The 27364-nt window shown below is 32.4% G+C and overlaps 4 protein-coding genes across 7 annotated transcripts; 1 reads left to right on the forward strand and 3 right to left on the reverse strand.

Annotated features, from left to right (window-relative positions):
- Positions 1-1508: 1508 nt before the first annotated feature.
- On the reverse strand, positions 1509-2921 carry LOC137649816 (uncharacterized). 2 transcript variants are annotated; one of them, XM_068382765.1, is made up of 3 exons: positions 2880-2921; positions 2115-2225; positions 1510-1888 (listed from the first exon to the last, which is right to left on the reverse strand). In XM_068382765.1, the coding sequence occupies exons 2-3, from the start codon at positions 2218-2220 to the stop codon at positions 1566-1568; spliced, it is 429 nt and encodes a 142-aa protein (XP_068238866.1). In that variant the 5' UTR covers positions 2221-2225; positions 2880-2921; the 3' UTR covers positions 1510-1565. The 2 variants fall into 2 exon arrangements, with proteins under 2 accessions (XP_068238868.1, XP_068238866.1); XM_068382767.1 differs by lacking the exon at positions 2880-2921 and having other exon boundaries at positions 1509-1888.
- Positions 2922-8483: 5562 nt separating this feature from the next.
- Positions 8484-19128, forward strand: LOC137650277 (uncharacterized). Of its 3 annotated transcripts, none has more exons than XM_068383594.1 (3): positions 8484-8525; positions 9130-9240; positions 18680-19127. In XM_068383594.1, exons 2-3 carry the CDS (start codon positions 9135-9137, stop codon positions 18991-18993), a joined length of 420 nt encoding a protein of 139 aa, XP_068239695.1. In that variant the 5' UTR covers positions 8484-8525; positions 9130-9134; the 3' UTR covers positions 18994-19127. The 3 variants fall into 3 exon arrangements, with proteins under 3 accessions (XP_068239695.1, XP_068239694.1, XP_068239696.1); XM_068383593.1 differs by lacking the exon at positions 18680-19127 and adding an exon at positions 9413-9980; XM_068383595.1 differs by lacking the exons at positions 8484-8525; positions 9130-9240 and adding an exon at positions 18395-18506 and having other exon boundaries at positions 18680-19128.
- LOC137649864 (uncharacterized) lies at positions 12722-13155 on the reverse strand. Its single transcript, XM_068382805.1, has 2 exons — positions 13147-13155; positions 12722-13070 (listed from the first exon to the last, which is right to left on the reverse strand). Exons 1-2 carry the CDS (start codon positions 13153-13155, stop codon positions 12762-12764), a joined length of 318 nt encoding a protein of 105 aa, XP_068238906.1. The 3' UTR covers positions 12722-12761.
- Positions 19129-22287: 3159 nt separating the features above from the next.
- LOC137650274 (uncharacterized) lies at positions 22288-23685 on the reverse strand. Its single transcript, XM_068383587.1, has 3 exons — positions 23653-23685; positions 22870-22980; positions 22288-22648 (listed from the first exon to the last, which is right to left on the reverse strand). The coding sequence occupies exons 2-3, from the start codon at positions 22973-22975 to the stop codon at positions 22326-22328; spliced, it is 429 nt and encodes a 142-aa protein (XP_068239688.1). The 5' UTR covers positions 22976-22980; positions 23653-23685; the 3' UTR covers positions 22288-22325.
- Positions 23686-27364: the final 3679 nt, after the last annotated feature.

Genomic DNA, 27364 nt, shown 5'->3' on the forward strand with positions numbered 1-27364 from the left:
GAGTAATCGCATTATAATTTTAGGATGAAATTCTTTCTCATATATTTTGAGACCATCGACTTCCACTTGAACAATGTTATACAGGATTAAAGTGACAAATAAGTATCTAGGTATATAAATAAATAAATGAAAAATAACTCCAGTGTTTCGGGAAAGGCCAAATTTACGTCTTCGTTGTAAATGAAATCATATATTTTTTCTTTTCAAATCACTGGTTATTTCACACAAGTGTCTTTGCCCAGCCATTCAGGGGTTTGGTCCATGGAATTAGTCAGCTATTAATACCACAACTATGGCCTTGGTATCTGTAATTTGAAATCTTTGTATTTTGTATCATAGAGAAACTATTCCAGAAAGATGCTCAAACTATAATGCAATTTGATTACATTTCAGGGAAGCAATATCACTCATTCAGTGGTTTATTTTGTATTTAAAACACAAATCTGTTTTCACTATATTTCATATTTTACTGAAGACCATTTTTTTTTTTTTGCGTGCAATAAAATATTCTTTACGGTTATTAAATGAACCGTTTGAATATTATCCACAAAATTACACATGTTACGTAAGAATGGCTAGAAAATACTAATTTTATCATAATTTTCAAGCCAAATCTAACTAACAAACAAACAATGACTACGATAAATGAAATTAAATAGCAATACCTGAATGTTTGTTATATATGCATCTTTATAAGTAGTTATTAATCTTTTATTTATTACTTTTAGAAAGTATCATACAGGGGTAAGAGATCCCTTATAATGTAGAAAGGTAATTTCCATGTTAATAGGAAGAAGCTAAGACACAATCTATTGAGATGATCTGCAAAAAAATAAAAAGGGTTTTTTATTACAATTCTAATAATTTTAGGATTTAACAGAATAATCAATAACCTAAAATCTATTCTAATACCGTCTCAAATTTATTACCTTGTTTTAACCTAAATCCCGAACACAGAATATTCACCAAATAATTTGATGATATGGAAATTATGTAATGAAAAGAATATTATTATATTATTCATAATTATCCAGCTTTTGATGTTCCTGAGTCATGTCTTAATATTTTAGAAAAAGAACACAAAATATTTTCCAAATCTGCTGAGTTTTGGAATTTCTGCGATTAGGTGAAAGCTCTAAAAGATTTTTGTCCGTTTTCCGAGTTTATTGATAAAATTTTATTATTCTTTTAACCTCCTTTGATAAGGTTACTTATATAATAAAAGGGGCATAGAAAACAATGCTGTTCAGTTGAATAGATTTATTTATTTATGAAAATAGATAAAAACTTTAGCATTTATATATAAAAAAAATTTACTTTTCACATATCAGTTTGCGAGTAACATTTTTTAGAAGAATCAAGAAAGTGAGAATAATGTGGTAAGATATGATATATATATTCTTATGAGATTACTTAGATTTTATCATATCGATTAAGACTAGATGAAATATCAGTAAAATGAAATAGTTCGTCAGAATGAGTAATGTTCAGAGTTCTTTGTACAGTTTATACATTTGGTTATTTTTGTTATTCTATCTTTAGTCTAAAACTTTCTGATGAGGAAATTATCCTTTTGCGCCCTGTGCAGCTTGTGCAGCCTGCTGTGCAGCAGCCCTGAGTTCCTCCTCAGTTGGGTACTGGAGACTGGCACCAGGCTGGCACTCGTATCTGGGACAGCAGGCTGGGTACGGCTTAGCTTGGTCGGCTTCGTTGACGACTCTGCAGCCGGGAGACGGCTTTGGCTCAAAGCCGCAGTCCTCCACCTTTTCGAAGAGCCGATTTTCGTGTTGGAGGCAGGTGGCTCTGCCACAGAAGGGAGTCAGGGACCAAGACTGGCCCACGGCGAAGGCCTTTCTGGCCGTGAATCCGTAGCACTGGTTGGGAGCCTCTGTTGAAATAAGAATTGTTTCTTTAATATTATTTATTGCTTTCATGAGATTACTAAATTTACAGGTATCATTATCCCCTTTAATTGTGAAACTCGCTACAAAAGTAACAATTACAGTTGGAGGAGGAACTTATATTGACTAGAGATTGACAATTTATATTAGGCCAATAGTCTCTCTTTTTTTCTTTTAATTCCATAAATGGAAAGAAGTTAGAATGATACTAACCTTTTCGGACCTCAGCAGGCAATGTTCGAACATTTGGTTTTGGCTGGATAGCATTCTGAGCAACAGCCACAACAACACAGAAGGAGGCAACAATCAGGAATTTCATCTTGGCTGTAATGAAAAGAAATAAAAAAATCTTTTAGTTGCATATCTATAGTTTTGAATTTTATGTAGAACTTCTGTATCCCGATGGGGAATTAAATTTCATGTTTGAGGGAAGTATTTTATTTTGAATATTTATTTTCACTGGGGAAAGATAGAAAAGCAATGGAAATCATCTCTATAGTATTTCAAAACTAATATCTGAAGTCAGAGTTATTTTATAAAAATGGATGATTCAAATTTTAAGAAATATTGTTATTGTTATAGATGTAAGCTTGGTTACAAAAATAACTTTTAAGAAAATATATTTTTGTCTTAAATTTATTTGTTGGATCTGCTTGTCAATAAATAAAATGAGAATATTCTTCATTTCAATTGCTAAACAGTTATTAAAAAGTATGACATGATTGTACTTTAATGGAAGCCGGCAATATGATAATTTATCCATAATAAGCAAAAACAGTTTGATATTACATTATCGATATTTTATGTTTTTGCTATCAATAAAAATTTTTGGCGTGCCAATATGAAAAATGACATTTTTTTTTTCTCATAATTTCTTTTGAAGTAGACTGCCGAGAACAACAAGTATAAAAGTCTCATCTAAGAAGCTCAAAAACATTAAGCAATAACCTTTTAATTCTATATCTTCCCAACTCTTACCTTAGTTAGCTTTAGTATTGTTGCTACTCCGAAGAACAGCCGGAGTATTTAACACTGACCGGCGAGCTCTAATGTTTATATCCTTCAAGGGAAGAAGATCCCACGAGATGCCAGATACCACCTTTTTCTTTGATCTTTGCCAACTAGTTTTGTCCAACACCGCCTGGACGAACAGGGATTTTGCGAAATTAGTCGGTCCTATGAATACTGAATCAACTTTCTTCTATAACTAGGAATAATTATGTATGAAAATGTCTTATTTAACATGTTCATGAAATTTCAACGAGGGAATTGATACGAGATGGCAAATTCGAAACGCGGTAAATTCCCAAGAATATTGCAGCTGGGATTCCATGAGTGGGAGCAAGTAGTGCAGATTGCGAAAGTCAGTTTGGTTACGAAAGGGCCCCAGGTTTGGTCATTCGCTCACTACCCGAGCGAGCATCCATGTGTGAAGAAGGAAAATCGAATATAAGTAATGGCAAACGTTTTTCTTTTGTTTTGGAAATCTATTTTACTGTAATATCCCATTACGGTATCTCAGATATATTACGTGGTCCACAGTAGGCATTACGTTTGAGACATTTAACTTCGTCTCCTTATACGGATGAAGAAACATTGAAGCTATTATGTAAAAGCCTTTTTCATAAATGACGAACAATTGATATAATTGGTTGATCATTTTCATTTGTATACTAGATTCAAGACTAACAAATCTTCATCAGATGCACAGTTAATCACAAACTGAAGTAAATGTATAACTCTCTTTCTCTCTCTCTCTCTCTCTCTCTCTCTCTCTCTCTCTCTCTCTCTCTCTCTCTCTCTCTCTCTCTCTCTCCATGGGCCATTCTTTGTCCCTGGCTTCATTCCGTGGCTGAGCCACCTATCTTTAACAGGAAGAACGAGAACACACACACACACACACACACACACACACACACATATATATATATATATATATATATATATATATATATATATATATATATATATATATATATATATATACACACACACACACACACACACACACACACACACACACACACATATATATATATATATATATATATATATATATATATATATATATATGAAAGGAATCACGCTATAGGGTTTAGTTACTTAAATAGGTAGTTGGTTATTTACGTATATATGATATTTACGTATATGATATATAATGTCAATAACCTTACATTCCGGTAAACCATAGAATAAAGACGCCTTTATTAAATGCAAAGGTTATGAAAATATTGCACAAGATTTGCATAGTATTTCATCTCATTAGTTCTTCATTTCGCTTATATTGATTGACAGGAATCTCGTCTAATTAATCTATAGGCGATTTATCATGATGCTGTCAGAAGAGAATGAATAAGAATTGAATACCACTATTCGTATTAATAAACAAAGAACATCTATTGTTAAAGTGTTTAATTGATCTCATTCATCATGTTGATTTTTTTACTACTTGAAATCACAATAACAATTATGATACATTTGAAAATTCTGAAGAGATTGTAAAGTTCGCTCATGAATGGCAGAGGCAAGGACCGGTCAATTTCCCAAGGATCGAACATATATGCAGTACATATAATAAGCTCTTAAGGCCCCTCTATACCTACGCTAGCCCAAGGGGGACCAGGCAATGACTGTTAGCCCTATACAATTCTCTACCAAGTTTTTGGCTACAGTCCGTAGTTGACTTACTACCCGGTACCATTTCTGGAGTCAAAATAACAAGGGAAAATGAGACTGTTGAGACAATTATTACATGCGTTTATCGAAAGGTAATCATTTCAATTAGTTTAGAGAATTACAATAAATACATCATCATAAAATTCTCAAAATTTCTTTGTTAAAGAAGTCTGAATGTGTCTGGTCCATCTTACCAGACTTAACCGGCTAAAAAGAAAGAAAGAAAAAAATTCAATTGGCCAAGAAAGTCCAGAAAGCGAGTTGCGTGAGTAGCAGTAAATCTCTTTTTTCACTTGCCTATTTTTTTTTTTTTTTTTGCTAAAGAGCCATTCTTGGGGTTTGACGAGGGACTTTACCAGGGACGACTATTTATTACTGCAATTCAGGTTCGGGTACAGTGGCTTGGGTACCTGAAATTTGTAATTATTATCTTTTCATATCTTGGAATTCATTGTGCATCGATCGATTTGAACTAAATGCAACGGATTTTCTTAAATGATTCTAAATGTTATTATTATATACCTTATTTTTCTTTTTTTTTTTTTTTTGGTTTTTGAATGTGATCTGCTAGATTGAATTAAACATTATTATCAATTATTTCACAATAATCTATCCCTTTTGAATTTGAAGAAAAATAAGATAACAAATCGATGTCAAATCTACAAGATGAAATATAGGTGGTAGGTAGGTTAAAGTACCAGCCAGCCTTTGATTACTACCACTAAAGAATTATGTGATCATTTAAGTACTGGTCTAACGGTTTCAATCCTTCAGTAATTATAACTCTTTCCATTGCCTACACAAACACACACACACACACACACACACACACACACACACACACACACACTCACTGAATAATCAGTTGTATCCCTCGAACATTATCCTCCTTCTTATATCTGACAGAACTAAGCCTAATACATATGGCTTTGCCTTAGACTCCCTCGTAAGTAAGTAGCCACTACAACTTCTAGGATAGCGCCACAGCCTCCGACCTTTGGTCTTCTACTGTCTGGAGTAAGATTCCTACGTAGTTTTCTCTTCTTCCTTTTATTTATTTTCTTTTTTTCATACGGTAAGTTTTGGTATGGTAAGATATGGCCTTCTCTTGATCTTCTTTGACCTTCGTTTCCAAAGCCTTGATTATTGCATTTCTTCAATACATAGCTAGAGTTATACTGAAGTTATTTCCATTTTCTTATATATCTTCTATAGTTTAACTCCCCCCTCCATTTTTTTTTTTATTATTTTGCTATTCTTGAATGGGGCCCAAGGGCTTGTTGCATTCTGCTTTTCAAACTGAGGTTACAGCTGATAATAATAATAATAATAATAATAATAATAATAATAATAATAATAATAAAAGCATTATCAACAACAACAATAGCAATAATAATAATAATAATAATAATAATAATAATAATAATAATAATAATAATAATAATAATAATAATAATAATAAAGAGGGAGAGAGGGAGTAAAAGATTATTTTCTCCTGATATCTTAACTCTTTCAACCTCTCGCCATTCATTATTGCTTAATTAGCCGACAGTTAGTCCCGTCAGTAAAAAAATCCCTTTAATATTTTTAAGTCCTTCCAATAACACAACGTGACCGAAAGTGATACATATCTCTGTTCACACTGAGCGGTCTGATACGTATACGTTTCGTACGTCGGAGATATCTTCCAAACGTATCCGAACCGTACGTACGAATGCCGGACGAAAGGCGAATGGAAACCGAACCGTTCAGTGCGAACAGTGTCATTAGTTTCTACAAAATAATAATTTGTGTAATAGAGCCGTAGGACGACGAAATATAAACGAACTGTACAGTTTGAAACAGCGGTTTTTTGTACTGTATAGGCTATAAGCTCTCACCATGGGCGAAAGGTAAGAGGTGATAACTTTTCGAGCATTTCTCAATACAATAATTGCAATTTTCATTTATCCAATTTCTTTTTTATTACGGTGACATTTGGACAAGTGCGATCATGAAATTTATTCTATGTTAAGAAGCTTCGTTTATTATAAAGTAAAATAATGATAAATATAAAAATAAGAATAGAAGCCAAACAACATCGTTTGTGGCTATACTTTCGTTTTCTAAGGTTGTAGGGTTACTGGGAAACGAGTGTCTTCCACTTTTCTCAATAGATGGCATTGTGTCATTTCTATTGGAGTTATAGTGACATCAATGGTCTCACTATTGGACGAAAGTACTATAACTCCAGTCATCTTTTAATTTTTCTTTTCGTCTCTCTCTCTCTCTCTCTCTCTCTCTCTCTCTCTCTCTCTCTCTCTCTCTATATATATATATATATATATATATATATATATAATATATATCTATACCTATATATCTATATATATATATATATATATATATATACATATATGCTCACTAGCAGTATATCGAACCCCAGAAATTCACTCTGAGGATCTATAAAGTAATCTTTGCCAAATGTATTATCTTTATTTGATCTGGAAGGTCGCATGTAAATCTGGTTTCTGAGGATGCTTCAGATTGATTATTCTTTTTTACACAGCCCTTAGGCTAAATTTTTGTGTTGTAATTGAGGTTATACTTGATTAAGAAAAACATGAATTTTCTGGTTCCTTCGATTCTACGGTTCTCGTTATTTTCCGATTAACTGCTATAATATCTCATTAAAAACATTATTAGAATTATATTACAACAATGTCTATTTCCAAATGGATTCACTGTTGTCAAGTTTAATCCAACTAAAACTAGATAAATCCTTGGTACAACGGCTGACTCATCAGTATTCTGGCAGGCAACTGTTGCGTCACTGGTACTGAACTTGTCCATCTCTGGGCAATTCCACTTGTTTTTCTTTTTGGTCGTCAGGGCACGTTTCTAAAGACGTTTCTTAGGTGATATCTACCTTCATAGTGCGATTCATTGCTTAAGCATTTGATAAGGAGCCGATGGTACAAATTTGAAGGAATACTCAAAGCCCACAGATTTGACAAATGTTGACAGATGACTCAAATATTACAAGTAATGGGGGTTCATTTATAGTGTTTTGCTGTGAGAGGAAATGCAACACTAGAGCAATATCTTGCAACATCATTTTCACATTTTTCCTTTTTGAGGAGAAGCAAAATTTAGTGTTGAAATGATTATTTTCCATCTCTGGTACAGCTTGTAAATAAATGTGAGCTTATGTTTGTTTGATTGTCCATCTGATAAAATATACTTGCTAAAATGTGTGTTTGAATAGGTGCCTATACAAATATAAACCATGAAAAATTTTTTTTATCAAAAAAACAAAATCTATACGTGGTACTTGAGACATTTTGGGGGATTAATAGTATACAGATTTAGACTTTAAATCAAAAGCTATATCAAGTTGATATAAATTATCTGAAAGTCCTTGAATCATATTACTGAGAAAATAGAAAACTTGTAAAAACGTTCTTAAAAACGTTCTGCACATCTGATGTACGCTTCTTCTTCTTCTGCCGAGAAATGGAATGTGATGATTGTGTGCCGGGGTTAGGGTAGGGGAGGAGATGGGTGGACCATCCGGTTTTTTAGCAAACCATCTTGCGTCATGTACTAGTTCTTACTCATGGAATTCCAGCAGGAAGATTCCTGGGAATTTACCTAATTTTGCAGGTGCCAAATTGTACTCATAGTCTATATTGTAATGTACATAATAACAATAACTCATTACATATCGTTATGAATTGCGTGTGTCATTTTCAGGACTAAGAACAAACATAAGTTACTTTTCCCTTCAGTAAAACTCGCTGATAGACTTGGCACATTGAGTGGCGCCAAAATAGTGTAAATATTGGAGTAACTGGCATCTCAACTGATCTCCTCTCCACATCGCATATAAAGACCATCAGCATCTTTGGTCAGCATCAATTTCACCAGTTGTTCTTCTTAGTAGCAACAGCTCTAGATCGATTTGAGGTAAGACTTGATTTTAGCGGGTAAAAAATTCCATGGTTAATATTCATGTTCGAAAGATCTTTAAATCTTTTAATATACATATTTAATCCTTAAAATGTATAGGAGAAATAACCAAGCTATATTCTTTCAATATCTGTATGAGGTAATTTAATAATAAATTATAAAAATGCAAATTTATTTAAATCCTATGGGTATTTTACACATATCTTTCAATTGCTGAACAATTACAATTCTGGAGACCTCAATAATATCATTTTATGTTTGGTAATATATCCAAAGCAAAGATAAAAAAAATTGACGAATTAATTTTGTATTATATTTATGACAATAAAAGTGCGCCATAATATTATCATTATGAAATTGAAATTAGAGTTATATTATTATTCAGGCAAATCGTAATTCTAAAATTTGTACTTCTAACTTACATCTATCGATAAAGAATGAAAGGGTATAGGAAATATACTTACAGTATATCTCATTAAAAAATAATGAATCTTACGATGTGTCTGGTTTTTCAAATATAATGAATATAATATTCTTCTAAGGTAAAAAAAATGGCAAAAACAGAATTAAAAGTAAATATCCCTATTCCTTTTCATTGCAGCCAAGATGAAATTCCTGATTGTAGCCTCCTTCTGCTTGGCAGTGGCTGTTGCTCAGAATGCGATCCAGCCAAAACCAAATGTTCGAACATTGCCTGCTGAGGTCCGAAAAGGTTAGTATCTATAATATTTACTTTTTACTGATCAATATATTTCTACAGAAATACTATCCATCCAAGGTGAGAATACTTAATACATTGTATCATCGAGAGTATACGGTGAAGAAGAGCAGATGCGTTAATGAATATTTTGTGTTTATTCATGAATACTTTATTATTTTAACAGAGGCTCCCAACCAGTGCTACGGATTCACCGCTAGAAAGGCCTTCGCCGTGGGCCAGTCTTGGTCCCTGACTCCCTTCTGTGGCAGAGCCACCTGCCTCCAACAGGAAAATCGGCTTTTCGAAAAGGTGGAGGACTGTGGCTTTGAGCCAAAGCCGTCTCCCGGCTGCAGAGTCGTTAACGAAGCCGACCAAGCTAAGCCGTACCCAGCCTGCTGTCCCAGATACGAGTGCCAGCCTGGTGCCAGTCTCCAGTACCCGACTGAGGAGGAACTCAGGGCTGCTGCACAGCAGGCTGCACAAGCTGCACAGGGTTAGGAGACCCAGAAAGATTTCTGCAGAGAGCATTGACGAAGTTATAAACGCAGACAGTGCTATGTCTGTAGAATTAAGATTTCCTGGCATTATATATACAGATTGTTATCATTCATAGGTCTTTAATCAGGCTGTCACAATATCATATCAATCATATCATTTTGTTTTATAATATGCATAAATATTTTCTCAAGTTTAGTTCACTTATTCAACTTATGTAAATAATTAACTGTTAAATTGATATGGGTGAAGTAGTTTAGATGATTGTTAAAATATTTTGTTTCTATTTTTATATGAAAATAAAGATTATTATTGAAAGACATTATGTACTTAAAACCCTTTTACAATATCAAACTATGTCCACAACAAAAACGAAAAAGATATATATATATATATATATATATACATACATATATATATATATATATATATATAGGAAACTTATATTAAAGTTATTACTTTCATCTTATTGACATTGAAATTGAAACAGATGCAAGGAACTCTCATGCAGAAAATCCGTCACATGTGAGGTCAGTCTTAGAATGACCTCAGGTCAATCGATAAAGGAAAAGAAGACGAGTCAAGTGTCAATGGAAAAGACTCCCAAAGATTGAGTTCAAATTTATCCTATTTGTTGGTGATGAGAAGTTTCCAGAAGAGATCTTTGGTTAATGGTACTTGAGTAGTGTACTGGATCAGATTTTACCCCGAAAGTCATATTTTTATTCAATATCATAAAATTAAATACTTTTTCATCATTCTTTATTATATTGTCAATGTAATTATGCATCAGAGTTTGAGGTACACTGGAGAATGTACAGATTCTCAAAAGAATGTAGAGATAAAGAAAAGAAATAAAGTTAGGTACGAAAAAATAATCAAATAAGTACATAAACATAAATATTTGAATGAATATATATATTAAAAAAGCAAGAAATAAGGATGGAATGAACTATTCAAAGTAAAATAGACGAAGACTACAAAGAAATCAAGGGATAGATAAATGCATAAGGTCATGAATGGATATAAGCAAGGAATAAAAGAATAAGGAAAGTAAATAATCAATTGTATTGATGAACAAATAGATAAGTATAATACAATTCAGTGCAAGAAATGTTTTTTTTTTAATTAGTATCATAGTTTGTTCAAAGCTTCATCAATGTGATTTTAAGTAAACAGACACACACACGCATATATATACACACATATATATGTATATATATATATGTATATATATCACATATGAAATACGCAAACATGTGTTTATATATGTATACTGCATGTATACAGTGCATGCCTTTTGATTTGGAGAAGGTGGATGTAGGTTCTCAGCAGTTCTAAAATGAAGATGCTGGGCTGGCCGTTGCTAATGTCTGATTCACCACAGTCGATTAGCTACCAGGTATATACTATACGACAGTTCTCATTTAAGACATTTTATGTTCAAACAGAGATTACTCAAATAATTTCTGATGACATGGGAAATGAGTGTACAAGTAATTGCATTATAATTTCAGGATGAAATACATTCTCATATATTTTGTAGACCTCCGACTTTTACTAATACCATGTTACACAGGAATAAAAGTGAACAAATAATTATTTAGATATATAGATAAATAAATTATAAATAACCGAAATGCTTCGGGAAAGATCAAATTTACGTCTTCGCTGTAAATGAAATTAGATTCTTTTTCTTTTCAAATTATTGGTTACTTCACACAAGTGTCTTTGCCCAGCCATTTAGGGGTTTGGTCCACGGTATTAGTCAGCTATTAATACTAAAAGAATGCAAATACTATGACCTTAGTATCTTTTATTTTTAATAACAGAAAGGTTCTCAAACTGATGCATTTTGTTTGCATTGAATGGAAGCAATATCACTCCTTCAATGGTTTATTTTTTATTTAAAACACAGATCTGTTTTCATTATATTTCATATTTTACTGATGACAAATTTGATAGTATTTTTATTTTTGCATAATTGTGTGCAAAAGACTATTTCATACGCATATTAAATGGAATATATGATTATTATCAAAAAATGACACATACGTAAAAATGGTCAGAAAATCCTAATTCTATCATAATTATCAAGCCAATTCTAAGTAACAAACAAACAATGGATAAGATGAATCAAGTTAAAAAACAATGCTTGAATGTTGATTGTTTTATTCATTTATTTATTTCTTATTAATTTCAGAAAGTAAAAGTATCATACTGGGGTCAGAAATCCCTTATAATGTAGAAAGGTAATCGCCATGTTAATCAAAAGAAACGAAGACAAAATCTTTTGAGATGATCTGCAAAAATTAAGAAGTGTTTTATTATAATTCTAATACTTTTAGGAGTTTAACAGATTAATCAATAACCTAAAATCTATTCTAATAACTTCTCAAATTTATTTACTTGTTTTAACCTAAATCCCAAACACAGAATATTCATCAAATAATTTGATGAGATGGAAATTATATAATGAAAAGAATATCATTATATTATTCATAATTATAGAGTTTTCGATGTAACTAAGTCATGTCTTAATATTTTAGAAAAAGAACAAAAAATATTTTCTAAATCTGGTAATTTGTGGAATTTCCGCGATAAGATGAAAGCTCAAAAAGATTTTTGTCCGTTTTCCGAGTTTATTGATAAAGTTTTATTGTTCTGTAACTTATTTTGATAATCTTAGTTATATAAAGAAAGGGTATAGAAAACAATGATGTTCTATAGAATAGATTTATTTATTTATGAAAATAGATAAAAACTTTAGCATTTATGTCAAAAAATTTTTACTTTTTACATATCAGTTTGCGAGTAACATCTATAAGAAGAATCAGGGAAGTGAGAATAACCTGGTAAGATATGATAGATATATTCTCATGAGATTATTTGAATTTTATCATATCGGTCAGGACTAGATAAAACTTCAGTAAGATGAAATACTTCGTCAGAATGAGTAATGTTCAGAGTTCTTTGTACAGTTTATATACATATACTGTTTTTTTCTATTTTTAGCCTAAAACTTTCTGACACAGAAATTATCCTTGTGCGCCCTGTGCAGCTTGTGCAGCCTGCTGTGCAGCAGCCCTGAGTTCCTCCTCAGTTGGGTACTGGAGACTGGCACCAGGCTGGCACTCGTATCTGGGACAGCAGGCTGGGTACGGCTTAGCTTGGTCGGCTTCGTTGACGACTCTGCAGCCGGGAGACGGCTTTGGCTCAAAGCCACAGTCCTCCACCTTTTCGAAGAGCCGGTTTTCGTGTTGGAGGCAGGTGGCTCTGCCACAGAAGGGAGCCAGAGACCAAGACTGGCCTACGGCGAAGGCCTTTCTGGCTGTGAATCCATAACACTGGCGGGAGCCTCTGTTAAAATAAGAATTTTTTCTTTAATTTTATTTATTACTTTCATGAGTTTAATAAGTTTACATTTATCATTTTCCCCCTTTACATGAGAAAATCGCTACAAAATAAACAATTACAGCTGGAGGAGGAACTTATATTGACTATATATTGATAATTTATTTTAGGCCAATAGTCTTATTTTTTAAATTCCTTAAGCGAAAAAAAGTTAGAATGATACTAACCTTTTCGGACCTCAGCAGGCAATGTTCGAACATTTGGTTTTGGCTGGATAGCATTCTGGGCAACAGCCACAACAACACAGAAGGAGGCTACAATCAGGAATTTCATCTTGGCTGTGAACAAAGAAAATAAAAAACTTTTATTTGCATATTTATAGTTTTGAATTTGATTTAGAACTTCTGTATCCCGATGAGCAATTACATTTGACCATTCATACTTGTCGGAAGCTTTTCATGTTTGATGGAAGCATTTTATTCTAAATATTTGTTTTCACTGTGGTCAGATAGAAAAGCAATGGAAATTATTTCTATAGTATTTCAAAACAAATATCAAAAGTCATAGTTGTTTTACAAAAACTGATGATTCAAAGTTTAATAACTATTGTTATAGATATAGATATAAGCTTGATTACTAAAAATAACTTTTAAGGAAATCTGTTTTAATATCCTTTTTCAATTACTAAACAGTTAACAATATGAATATAATAGTAGCGGCCAATATGATAATTTACATATAATAGAGCATTAATACATTTATATCATATATCGACAACTCATTGAGTATGGAACATGAATATGTAATGGTATTGTTATCAAGAAAAATATATGTGAATTGGCAATATGAAACATAACATATTTATTTTGATAATTTCTTTTGAAGTAGGCTGCCATAAAAAAAAAAAAAAAAAAAAAAAAAAAAAAAAAAAACAAGCATAAAAGTCTCATCTAAGAAGCCCATAAATATAAGCAATGACCTTTCAATTCTATATTTTCTCAACTCTTACCTTAGTTGGCTTTAGTATTGTTGCTACTCGGAAGAACAGCAGGAGTATTTGACACTGACTAAGGAAGCTCTGATGTTTATATCCTGCAAGGGAAGAAGATCCCACGAGATGCCAGATACCACCTTTTTTGTGCCCTTAGCCAGTTAGTTTTGTCCAACACCGGCTGAACGGACAGGGATTTAGCGAAATGAGTCGGTCCTACGAATACTTCATCAACTTTCTTCTAAAACTGGGAATAATTATGTATGAAAAATATCTTATTTGTCGTCTTCATGAAATTTCAATGAGGATATTGATACGTTATGGCACTTTCGAAACGCGGTAAATTCCCAAGAATATTGCAGCCGGAATTCCACGAGTGGGAGCAAGAAGTGCAGATTGCGAAAGTCAGTTTGCTTACGAAAGAGCCCCAGGTTCAGTCATTCGCTCACTACCCGAGTCAGCCTCCATGTTTGAAAAAGAAGAATCGAATATATGTAATGGCAAACGTTTTTTCTTTTCTTTTGGAAATCTATTTTACTTTACCATCAAATTGCGGTACCTCCGAAATATTACTTACAGTTTCCTTCGTTTCCTTATACGGGTGAAGAAACATTGAAGCTATTATGTAAAAGCCTTTTCTGATGAATGACGAACAATTGATATAATTGGTTGATCATTTTCATTTGTATACGAGATTTAAGACTAACGATACACAGTTAACCACAAACTGAAGTAAAGGTATAACTCTCTCTCTCTCTCTCTCTCTCTCTCTCTCTCTCTCTCTCTCTCTCTCTCTCTCTCTCTCTCTCTCTCATGGGCCATTAATGGACCTTAGGTCCATTCTGTGGCTGAGACACCTATCTCCAACAGGAAACACACACACACACACACACACACACACACACACACACATATATATATATATATATATATATATATATATATATATATATATATATATATATATATATATATATATATATATATATATATATATGAAGGGAATGACGTAAGTTTTAGTTACGTAAATAGGTAGTTAGTTACTTAAGTACATGATGTCTAATTTTGATAACATTACATTCCGGTAAACCATAGAATAAAGACGTCATTATTAAATGCATAGGTCATGTAAATGTTGCACAAGGTTTGCTCAGTATTTCATCTCATTAGTTCTTCACTTTGCTTATTTTGATTGACAGGAATCTCGTCTAATTAATCTATAGGGGTTTTATCTTCTATGTATGATACTTTCAGAAGAGAAGGAATGAGAACTCATTACCACTACTCGTATCAATAAACAAAATACCTCTATGCATAAAGTGTTTACTTAATCTAATTTATTGTGTGGATTTTTTACTACACGAAATCACAATAACATTATGATACATTTGAAAATTCTGAAGAGATTGTAAAGTTCACTCATGAATGGCAGAGGCAAGGACCGGTCAATTTCCCAAGGATCGAACATATATGCAGTAGGCCTACATATGATAAGCTCCTAAGGCCCCTCTATACCTACGCTAGTCCAAGGGGGACCAGGCAATGGCTGTTAGTCTTGCGCAATTCTTAACCAAGTTTTTGGCTACAGTCCGTAGTTGACTTACTACCCGGTACCATTTCTGGAGTCAAAATAACAAGGGAAAATGAGACTGTTGAAATAATTATTACATGCGTTTATCGAAAGGTAATCATTTTAATTAGTTTAGAGAATTACAATAAATACATCATAAAATTATCAAAATTTCTTTGTTAAAGAAGTCTGAATGTGTCAGGTCCATCTTACCAGACTTAACCGGCTAAAAAGAAAGAAAAAAAAAATTCAATTGGCCAAGAAAGTCCAGAAAGCGATTTGCGTGAGTAGCAGTAAATCTCTTTTTTCACTTGCCTATTTTTTTTTTTTTTTTTTTTTTTTTTTTTTGCTAAAGAGCCATTCCTGGGGTTTGACGAGGGACTTTACCAGGGACGACTATTTATTGCTGCAATTCAGGTTTGGGTACAGTGGCTTGGGTACCTGAAATTTGTAATCTTTATCTTTTCATATCTTGGAATTCATTGTGCATCGATCGATTTGAACTAAATGCAACGGATTTTCTTAAATGATTCTAAATGTTATTATTATATACCTTATTTTTTTTTTTTTTTTAATGTGATCTGCTAGATTGAATTAAACATTATTTTCAATTATTTCACAATAATCTATACCTTTTAAATTGAAAGAAAATAAGATAACAAATCAATGTCAACTTTACAAGATGAAATATAGGTGGTAGGTAGGTTAAAGTACCAGCCAGCCTTTGATTATTACCACTAAAGAATTATGTGATCATTTAAGTACTGGTCTGACGGTTTCAATCCTTCTGTAATTATAACTCTTTCCATTGCCTACACAAACACACACACACACACACACACACACACACACACACACACACACACACTGAGAAATCAATTTTATTCCACAAACATCATCCTCCTTCTTTTGATATCTGACAGAACTAAGTCTAATACATATGCCTTTGCCTTAGACTCCCTTGCAAGTAAGTAGCCACTACATCTTCTATGATAGCGCCACAGCCTCCGACCTTTGCTCCACCACTGTCTGGAGTTAAATTCCTCCGTAAGTTTCTCTTCTTCCTTTTATTATTTTTTTTTATACTCTGAGTTTGGTAGGGTAATATATGGCTTTTATCTTATCCCATTCTTTATCAAGATATTTGATCTTCGTTTCCAAATCCATGACTATTGTATTTCTTCATCTACATAGCTAGATTTGAAAAATTTTGACAGAGGACTCAAATATTACAAGTAATGGGGGTTCATTTATAGTTTTGCTGTAAGAGGAAATGCAACACTAGAGCAATATCTTGCAACATCATTTCCACATTTTTCCTTTCTGAGGGGAAGCAAAATTTAGTGTTGAAACGATTATTTTCCATCTCTGGTACAGCTTGTAAATAAATGTGAGCTTATGTTTGTTTGATTGTCCATCTGATAAAATATACTTGCTAAAATGTGTGTTTAAATGGGTGCCTATACAAATACAATCGTGAAAAACTTTTTTTATGAAACAACAAAATCTATACGTGGTACTTGAGATATTTCGGTGGTATTAATAGTATACAGATTAAGACTTTAGATCAAAAGTTATATCAAGTTAATATAAATTATCTGAAAGTCCCTGAATCTTATTAGTGAGAAAATAGAAAAAAATTAAAAACTTTTTTAAAAACATTCGGCACTGCTGATGTACGCTTCTTCTTCTTCTTCTTCCGCAAAGAAATGGAATGTGTTGACTGGGTGCCGGGGTTAGGGTAGGAGAGGAGATGGGTGGACCATCCGGTTTTTAAGCAAGCCATCTTGCGTCATATACTAGTTCTTAGTCAGGGAATTCTAACAGGAAGATTCCTGGGAATTTACCTGATATTGCATCTGCCAAATTATATTCATAGTCTGTATTGTAATGACTTAATAACAATAACTCATTATATATCGTTATGAATTGCGTGTGTCATTTCTAGGACTAAGAATAAACAAGATTTAGTTTTCTATTCAGTAAAACTCGACGATAGACTTGGCACATTGAATGGCGCCAAAATAGTGTAAATAATGGAGTAACTGGCATCTCAACTGATCTCCTCTCCACATCGCATATAAAGACCATCAGCATCTTTGGTCAGCATCAATTTCACCAGTTGTTCTTCTTAGTAGCAACATAGCTAGATCGATTTGAGGTAAGGCTTTAGATTTTAGAGGATACAAAATTATATGGTTAATATTTATGTTAATAAGATCTTTGAATAATTTGATATACACATATAATCCATAAAATGTATAGGAGAAATAACCAAGCTATATTCTTTCAATATCTGTATGAGGTAATTTAATGATAAATTATAAAAATGGAAATTTATTTAAATTCTATGGGTATTTTACACACATCTTTCAATTGCTGAACAATTACAATTCTGGAGACCTCAATAGAATCCTTTTATGTTTGGCAATATATCCAAAGTAAAAAAAAAAAAACAAATTGAAGAATTTATTTTGTGTTTTATTTATGACAATAAAAGTGCACCACAATATTACCATTATGAAATTCAGATTAGAGTTAGATCATTATTCAGGTAAATCATAATTCTAAAATTTGTACTTCTAACTTACATCTGTCGATAAAGAAAATGAAAGTGTATAGAAAATATACTTGTATCTCATAAAAAAAAAATAATGAATTTGGTTTTTCAAATGTAATGAATATAATATTCTTCTAAGGTAAAGAAATGTCAAAACCCAACTCAAAGCTGAATATCTCTTTTCCTTTTTATTACAGCCAAGATGAAATTCCTGATTGTAGCTTCCTTCTGCTTGGCAGCGGCTGTTGCTCAAAACGCTATCCAGCCAAAACCAAATGTCCGTACATTGCCTGCTGAGGTCCGAAAAGGTTAGTATCTATGATATTTACTTATTACTGACCAATATATTTTCACAAAAAATTCTATCCATCCAAGGTGATAATACTTAATACATTGTAACATTAAGGATATACATTGAAGAAGAGTAGGTAAATTACTAAATAGTCTATGTTTGTTGATCAATATTCTATCATTTTAACAGAGGCTCCCGGCCAGTGTTATGGATTCACGGCCAGAAAGGCCTTCGCCGTGGGCCAGTCTTGGTCCCTGACTCCCTTCTGTGGCAGAGCCACCTGTCTCCAACACGAAAACCGGCTCTTCGAAAAGGTGGAGGACTGTGGCTTTGAGCCAAAGCCGTCTCCCGGCTGCAGAGTCGTCAACGAAGCCGACCAAGCTAAGCCGTACCCAGCCTGCTGTCCCAGATACGAGTGCCAGCCTGGTGCCAGTCTCCAGTACCCAACTGAGGAGGAACTCAGGGCTGCTGCACAGCAGGCTGCACAAGCTGCACAGGGTTAAGAGACCCAGAAAGATTTCTGCAGAGAGCATTGACGAAGTTATAAATGCAAACCGTGCTATGTCTATAGAATTAAGATTTCATGGCATTATATAGTATATACAGATTTTTATCCTTCATAGGCCTTTAATGAGGCTGTCACAATATCATATCAATCAAGTCATTTTGTTTTATAATATGCACAAATATTTTCTCAAGGTTAGTTCACTTATTCAACTTATGTAAATAATTAACTGTTAAATGGATATGGTGAAGTAGTTTGGATGATTGTTGAAATACTTTTGTTTCTATTTTTATATGAAAATAAAGATTATTATTGAAAGACATTATGTACTTAAAACCCTTATACAGTATCAAACTATGTCCACAACAAAACCGAAAAAGCTATATATATATATATATATATATATATATATATATATATATATATATATATATATATATATATATATATATATATATATATATATATATATATATATATATATATATATATATATATATATATATATATATATATATATATATATATATATATATATATATATATATATATATATATATATATATATATATATATATATATATATATATATATATATATATATATATATATATATATATATATATATATATATATGTGTGTGTATATATATTAGGAAACATATATTAAAGTTATTACTTTCATCTTATTGACATTGAAATTGAAACAGATGCAAGGAACTCTCATGCAGAAAATCCGTCACATGTGAGGTCAGTCTTAGAATGACCTCAGGTCAATCGATAAAGGAAAAGAAGACGAGTCAAGTGTCAATGGAAAAGACTCCCAAGGCTTGAGTTCAAATTTATCCTTTTTGTTGGTGATGAGAAGTTTCAAGAAGAGATCTTTGGTTAATGGTACTTGAGTAGTGTACTGGGTCAGATTTTACCCCGAAAGTCATATTTTTATTCAATATCATAAAATTAAAAACTTTTTCATCATTCTTTATTATATTGTCAATGTAATTATGCATCAGAGTTTGAGGTACACTGGAGAATGTACAGATTCTCAAAAGAATGTAGAGATAAAGAAAAGAAATAAAGTTAGGTACGAAAAAATAATCAAATAAGTACATAAACATAAATATTTGAATGAATATATATATTAAAAAAGCAAGAAATAAGGATGGAATGAACTATTCAAAGTAAAATAGACGAAGACTACAAAGAAATCAAGGGATAGATAAATGCATAAGGTCATGAATGGATATAAGCAAGGAATAAAAGAATAAGGAAAGTAAATAATCAATTGTATTGATGAACAAATAGATAAGTATAATACAATTCAGTGCAAGAAATATGTTTTTTTTCAATTAGTATCATAGTTTGTTCAAAGCTTCATCAATGTGATTTTAAGTAAACAGACACACACACACACACACGCATATATATACACACACATATATATATATATATATATATGTATATATATATATATATATATATATATATATATATATATATATATATATATATATATATATGTATATATATCACATATGAAATATGCAAACATGTGTTTATATATGTATACTGCATGTATACAGTGCATGCCTTTTGATTTGGAGAAGGTGGATGTAGGTTCTCAGCAGTTCTAAAATGAAGATGCTGGGCTGGCCGTTGCTAATGTCTGATTCACCACAGTCGATTAGCTACCAGGTATATAATATACGACAGTTCTCATTTAAGACATTTTATGTTCAAACAGAGATTACTCAAATAATTTCTGATGACATGGGAAATGAGTGTACAAGTAATCGCATTATAATTTCAGGATGAAATACATTCTCATATATTTTGTAGACCTTCGACTTTTACTAATACCATGTTACACAGGAATAAAAGTGAACAAATAATTATTTAGATATATAGATAAATAAATTATAAACAACCGAAATGCTTCGGGAAAGATCAAATTTACGTCTTCGCTGTAAATGAAATTAGATTCTTTTTCTTTTCAAATTATTGGTTACTTCAAACAAGTGTCTTTGCCCAGCCATTTAGGGGTTTGGTCCACGGTATTAGTCAGCTATTAATACTAAAAGAATGCAAATACTATGACCTTAGTATCTTTTATTTTTAATAACAGAAAGGTTCTCAAACTGATGCATTTTGTTTGCATTGAATGGAAGCAATATCACACCTTCAATGGTTTATTTCTTATTTAAAACACAGATCTGTTTTCATTATATTTCATATTTTACTGATGACAAATTTGATAGTATTTTTATTTTTGCATAATTGTGTGCAAAACACTATTTCATACGCATATTAAATGGAATATATGATTATTATCAAAAAATGACATACGTAAAAATGGTCAGAAAATCCTAATTCTATCATAATTATCAAGCCAATTCTAAGTAACAAACAAACAATGGATAAGATGAATCAAGTTAAAAAACAATGCTTGAATGTTGGTTGTTTTATTCATTTATTTATTTCTTATTAATTTCAGAAAGTAAAAGTATCATACTGGGGTCAGAAATCCCTTATAATGTAGAAAGGTAATCGCCATGTTAATCAAAAGAAACAAAGACAAAATCTTTTGAGATGATCTGCAAAAAATTAAGAAGTGTTTTATTATAATTCTAATACTTTTAGGAGTTTAACAGATTAATCAATAACCTAAAATCTATTCTAATAACTTCTCAAATTCATTTACTTGTTTTAAACTAAATCCCGAACACAGAATATTCATCAAATAATTTGATGAGATGGAAATTATATAATGAAAAGAATATCATTATATTATTCATAATTATAGAGTTTTCGATGTAACTAAGTCATGTCTTAATATTTTAGAAAAAGAACAAAAAATATTTTCTAAATCTGGTAATTTGTGGAATTTCCGCGATAAGATGAAAGCTCAAAAAGATTTTTGTCCGTTTTCCGAGTTTATTGATAAAGTTTTATTGTTCTGTAACTTATTTTGATAATCTTAGTTATATAAAGAAAGGGTATAGAAAACAATGATGTTCTATAGAATAGATTTATTTATTTATGAAAATAGATAAAAACTTTAGCATTTATGTCAAAAAAAATTTTACTTTTTACATATCAGTTTGCGAGTAACATCTATAAGAAGAATCAGGGAAGTGAGAATAACCTGGTAAGATATGATAGATATATTCTCATGAGATTATTTGAATTTTATCATATCGGTCAGGACTAGATAAAACTTCAGTAAGATGAAATACTTCGTCAGAATGAGTAATGTTCAGAGTTCTTTGTACAGTTTATATACATATACTGTTTTTTTCTATTTTTAGCCTAAAACTTTCTGACACAGAAATTATCCTTGTGCGCCCTGTGCAGCTTGTGCAGCCTGCTGTGCAGCAGCCCTGAGTTCCTCCTCAGTTGGGTACTGGAGACTGGCACCAGGCTGGCACTCGTATCTGGGACAGCAGGCTGGGTACGGCTTAGCTTGGTCGGCTTCGTTGACGACTCTGCAGCCGGGAGACGGCTTTGGCTCAAAGCCACAGTCCTCCACCTTTTCGAAGAGCCGGTTTTCGTGTTGGAGGCAGGTGGCTCTGCCACAGAAGGGAGCCAGAGACCAAGACTGGCCTACGGCGAAGGCCTTTCTGGCTGTGAATCCATAACACTGGCCGGGAGCCTCTGTTAAAATAAGAATTTGTTCTTTAATTTTATTTATTACTTTCATGAGTTTAATAAGTTTACATTTATCATTTTCCCCCTTTACATGAGAAAATCGCTACAAAATAAACAATTACAGCTGGAGGAGGAACTTATATTGACTATATATTGATAATTTATTTTAGGCCAATAGTCTTATTTTTTAAATTCCTTAAGCGAAAAAAAGTTAGAATGATACTAACCTTTTCGGACCTCAGCAGGCAATGTTCGAACATTTGGTTTTGGCTGGATAGCATTCTGGGCAACAGCCACAACAACACAGAAGGAGGCTACAATCAGGAATTTCATCTTGGCTGTGAACAAAGAAAATAAAAAACTTTTATTTGCATATTTATAGTTTTGAATTTGATTTAGAACTTCTGTATCCCGATGAGCAATTACATTTGACCATTCATACTTGTCGGAAGCTTTTCATGTTTGATGGAAGCATTTTATTCTAAATATTTGTTTTCACTGTGGTCAGATAGAAAAGCAATGGAAATTATTTCTATAGTATTTCAAAACAAATATCAAAAGTCATAGTTGTTTTACAAAAACTGATGATTCAAAGTTTAATAACTATTGTTATAGATATAGATATAAGCTTGATTACTAAAAATAACTTTTAAGGAAATCTGTTTTAATATCCTTTTTCAATTACTAAACAGTTAACAATATGAATATAATAGTAGCGGCCAATATGATAATTTACATATAATAGAGCATTAATACATTTATATCATATATCGACAACTCATTGAGTATGGAACATGAATATGTAATGGTATTGTTATCAAGAAAAATATATGTGAATTGGCAATATGAAACATAACATATTTATTTTGATAATTTCTTTTGAAGTAGGCTGCCATAAAAAAAAAAAAAAAAAAAAAAAAAAAAAAAAAAAAACAAGCATAAAAGTCTCATCTAAGAAGCCCATAAATATAAGCAATGACCTTTCAATTCTATATTTTCTCAACTCTTACCTTAGTTGGCTTTAGTATTGTTGCTACTCGGAAGAACAGCAGGAGTATTTGACACTGACTAAGGAAGCTCTGATGTTTATATCCTGCAAGGGAAGAAGATCCCACGAGATGCCAGATACCACCTTTTTTGTGCCCTTAGCCAGTTAGTTTTGTCCAACACCGGCTGAACGGACAGGGATTTAGCGAAATGAGTCGGTCCTACGAATACTTCATCAACTTTCTTCTAAAACTGGGAATAATTATGTATGAAAAATATCTTATTTGTCGTCTTCATGAAATTTCAATGAGGATATTGATACGTTATGGCACTTTCGAAACGCGGTAAATTCCCAAGAATATTGCAGCCGGAATTCCACGAGTGGGAGCAAGAAGTGCAGATTGCGAAAGTCAGTTTGCTTACGAAAGAGCCCCAGGTTCAGTCATTCGCTCACTACCCGAGTCAGCCTCCATGTTTGAAGAAGAAGAATCGAATATATGTAATGGCAAACGTTTTTTCTTTTCTTTTGGAAATCTATTTTACTTTACCATCAAATTGCGGTACCTCCGAATTATTACTTCGTTTCCTTATACGGGTGAAGAAACATTGAAGCTATTATGTAAAAGCCTTTTCTGATGAATGACGAACAATTGATATAATTGGTTGATCATTTTCATTTGTATACGAGATTTAAGACTAACGATACACAGTTAACCACAAACTGAAGTAAAGGTATAACTCTCTCTCTCTCTCTCTCTCTCTCTCTCTCTCTCTCTCTCTCTCTCTCTCTCTCTCTCTCTCTCTCATGGGCCATTAATGGACCTTAGGTCCATTCTGTGGCTGAGACACCTATCTCCAACAGGAAACACACACACACACACACACACACACACACACACACACATATATATATATATATATATATATATATATATATATATATATATATATATATAGAAGGGAATGACGTAAGTTTTAGTTACGTAAATAGGTAGTTAGTTACTTAAGTACATGATGTCTAATTTTGATAACATTACATTCCGGTAAACCATAGAATAAAGACGTCATTATTAAATGCATAGGTCATGTAAATGTTGCACAAGGTTTGCTCAGTATTTCATCTCATTAGTTCTTCACTTTGCTTATTTTGATTGACAGGAATCTCGTCTAATTAATCTATAGGGGTTTTATCTTCTATGTATGATACTTTCAGAAGAGAAGGAATGAGAACTCATTACCACTACTCGTATCAATAAACAAAATACCTCTATGCATAAAGTGTTTACTTAATCTAATTTATTGTGTGGATTTTTTACTACACGAAATCACAATAACATTATGATACATTTGAAAATTCTGAAGAGATTGTAAAGTTCACTCATGAATGGCAGAGGCAAGGACCGGTCAATTTCCCAAGGATCGAACATATATGCAGTAGGCCTACATATGATAAGCTCCTAAGGCCCCTCTATACCTACGCTAGTCCAAGGGGGACCAGGCAATGGCTGTTAGTCTTGCGCAATTCTTAACCAAGTTTTTGGCTACAGTCCGTAGTTGACTTACTACCCGGTACCATTTCTGGAGTCAAAATAACAAGGGAAAATGAGACTGTTGAAATAATTATTACATGCGTTTATCGAAAGGTAATCATTTTAATTAGTTTAGAGAATTACAATAAATACATCATAAAATTATCAAAATTTCTTTGTTAAAGAAGTCTGAATGTGTCAGGTCCATCTTACCAGACTTAACCGGCTAAAAAGAAAGAAAAAAAAAATTCAATTGGCCAAGAAAGTCCAGAAAGCGATTTGCGTGAGTAGCAGTAAATCTCTTTTTTCACTTGCCTATTTTTTTTTTTTTTTTTTTTTTTTTTTTTTGCTAAAGAGCCATTCCTGGGGTTTGACGAGGGACTTTACCAGGGACGACTATTTATTGCTGCAATTCAGGTTTGGGTACAGTGGCTTGGGTACCTGAAATTTGTAATCTTTATCTTTTCATATCTTGGAATTCATTGTGCATCGATCGATTTGAACTAAATGCAACGGATTTTCTTAAATGATTCTAAATGTTATTATTATATACCTTATTTTTTTTTTTTAATGTGATCTGCTAGATTGAATTAAACATTATTTTCAATTATTTCATAATAATCTATACCTTTTAAATTGAAAGAAAATAAGATAACAAATCAATGTCAACTTTACAAGATGAAATATAGGTGGTAGGTAGGTTAAAGTACCAGCCAGCCTTTGATTATTACCACTAAAGAATTATGTGATCATTTAAGTACTGGTCTGACGGTTTCAATCCTTCTGTAATTATAACTCTTTCCATTGCCTACACAAACACACACACACACACACACACACACACACACACACACACACACATGAGAAATCAATTTTATTCCACAAACATCATCCTCCTTCTTTTGATATCTGACAGAACTAAGTCTAATACATATGCCTTTGCCTTAGACTCCCTTGCAAGTAAGTAGCCACTACATCTTCTATGATAGCGCCACAGCCTCCGACCTTTGCTCCACCACTGTCTGGAGTTAAATTCCTCCGTAAGTTTCTCTTCTTCCTTTTATTATTTTTTTTTATACTCTGAGTTTGGTAGGGTAATATATGGCTTTTATCTTATCCCATTCTTTATCAAGATATTTGATCTTCGTTTCCAAATCCATGACTATTGTATTTCTTCATCTACATAGCTAGATTTGAAAAATTTTGACAGAGGACTCAAATATTACAAGTAATGGGGGTTCATTTATAGTTTTGCTGTAAGAGGAAATGCAACACTAGAGCAATATCTTGCAACATCATTTCCACATTTTTCCTTTCTGAGGGGAAGCAAAATTTAGTGTTGAAACGATTATTTTCCATCTCTGGTACAGCTTGTAAATAAATGTGAGCTTATGTTTGTTTGATTGTCCATCTGATAAAATATACTTGCTAAAATGTGTGTTTAAATGGGTGCCTATACAAATACAATCGTGAAAAACTTTTTTTATGAAACAACAAAATCTATACGTGGTACTTGAGATATTTCGGTGGTATTAATAGTATACAGATTAAGACTTTAGATCAAAAGTTATATCAAGTTAATATAAATTATCTGAAAGTCCCTGAATCTTATTAGTGAGAAAATAGAAAAAAATTAAAAACTTTTTTAAAAACATTCGGCACTGCTGATGTACGCTTCTTCTTCTTCTTCTTCCGCAAAGAAATGGAATGTGTTGACTGGGTGCCGGGGTTAGGGTAGGAGAGGAGATGGGTGGACCATCCGGTTTTTAAGCAAGCCATCTTGCGTCATATACTAGTTCTTAGTCAGGGAATTCTAACAGGAAGATTCCTGGGAATTTACCTGATATTGCATCTGCCAAATTATATTCATAGTCTGTATTGTAATGACTTAATAACAATAACTCATTATATATCGTTATGAATTGCGTGTGTCATTTCTAGGACTAAGAATAAACAAGATTTAGTTTTCTATTCAGTAAAACTCGACGATAGACTTGGCACATTGAATGGCGCCAAAATAGTGTAAATAATGGAGTAACTGGCATCTCAACTGATCTCCTCTCCACATCGCATATAAAGACCATCAGCATCTTTGGTCAGCATCAATTTCACCAGTTGTTCTTCTTAGTAGCAACATAGCTAGATCGATTTGAGGTAAGGCTTTAGATTTTAGAGGATACAAAATTATATGGTTAATATTTATGTT

The sequence above is a fragment of the Palaemon carinicauda genome, chromosome 11 (genome assembly GCF_036898095.1).
Source record: "Palaemon carinicauda isolate YSFRI2023 chromosome 11, ASM3689809v2, whole genome shotgun sequence".
NCBI classification, from domain to species: domain Eukaryota; kingdom Metazoa; phylum Arthropoda; class Malacostraca; order Decapoda; family Palaemonidae; genus Palaemon; species Palaemon carinicauda.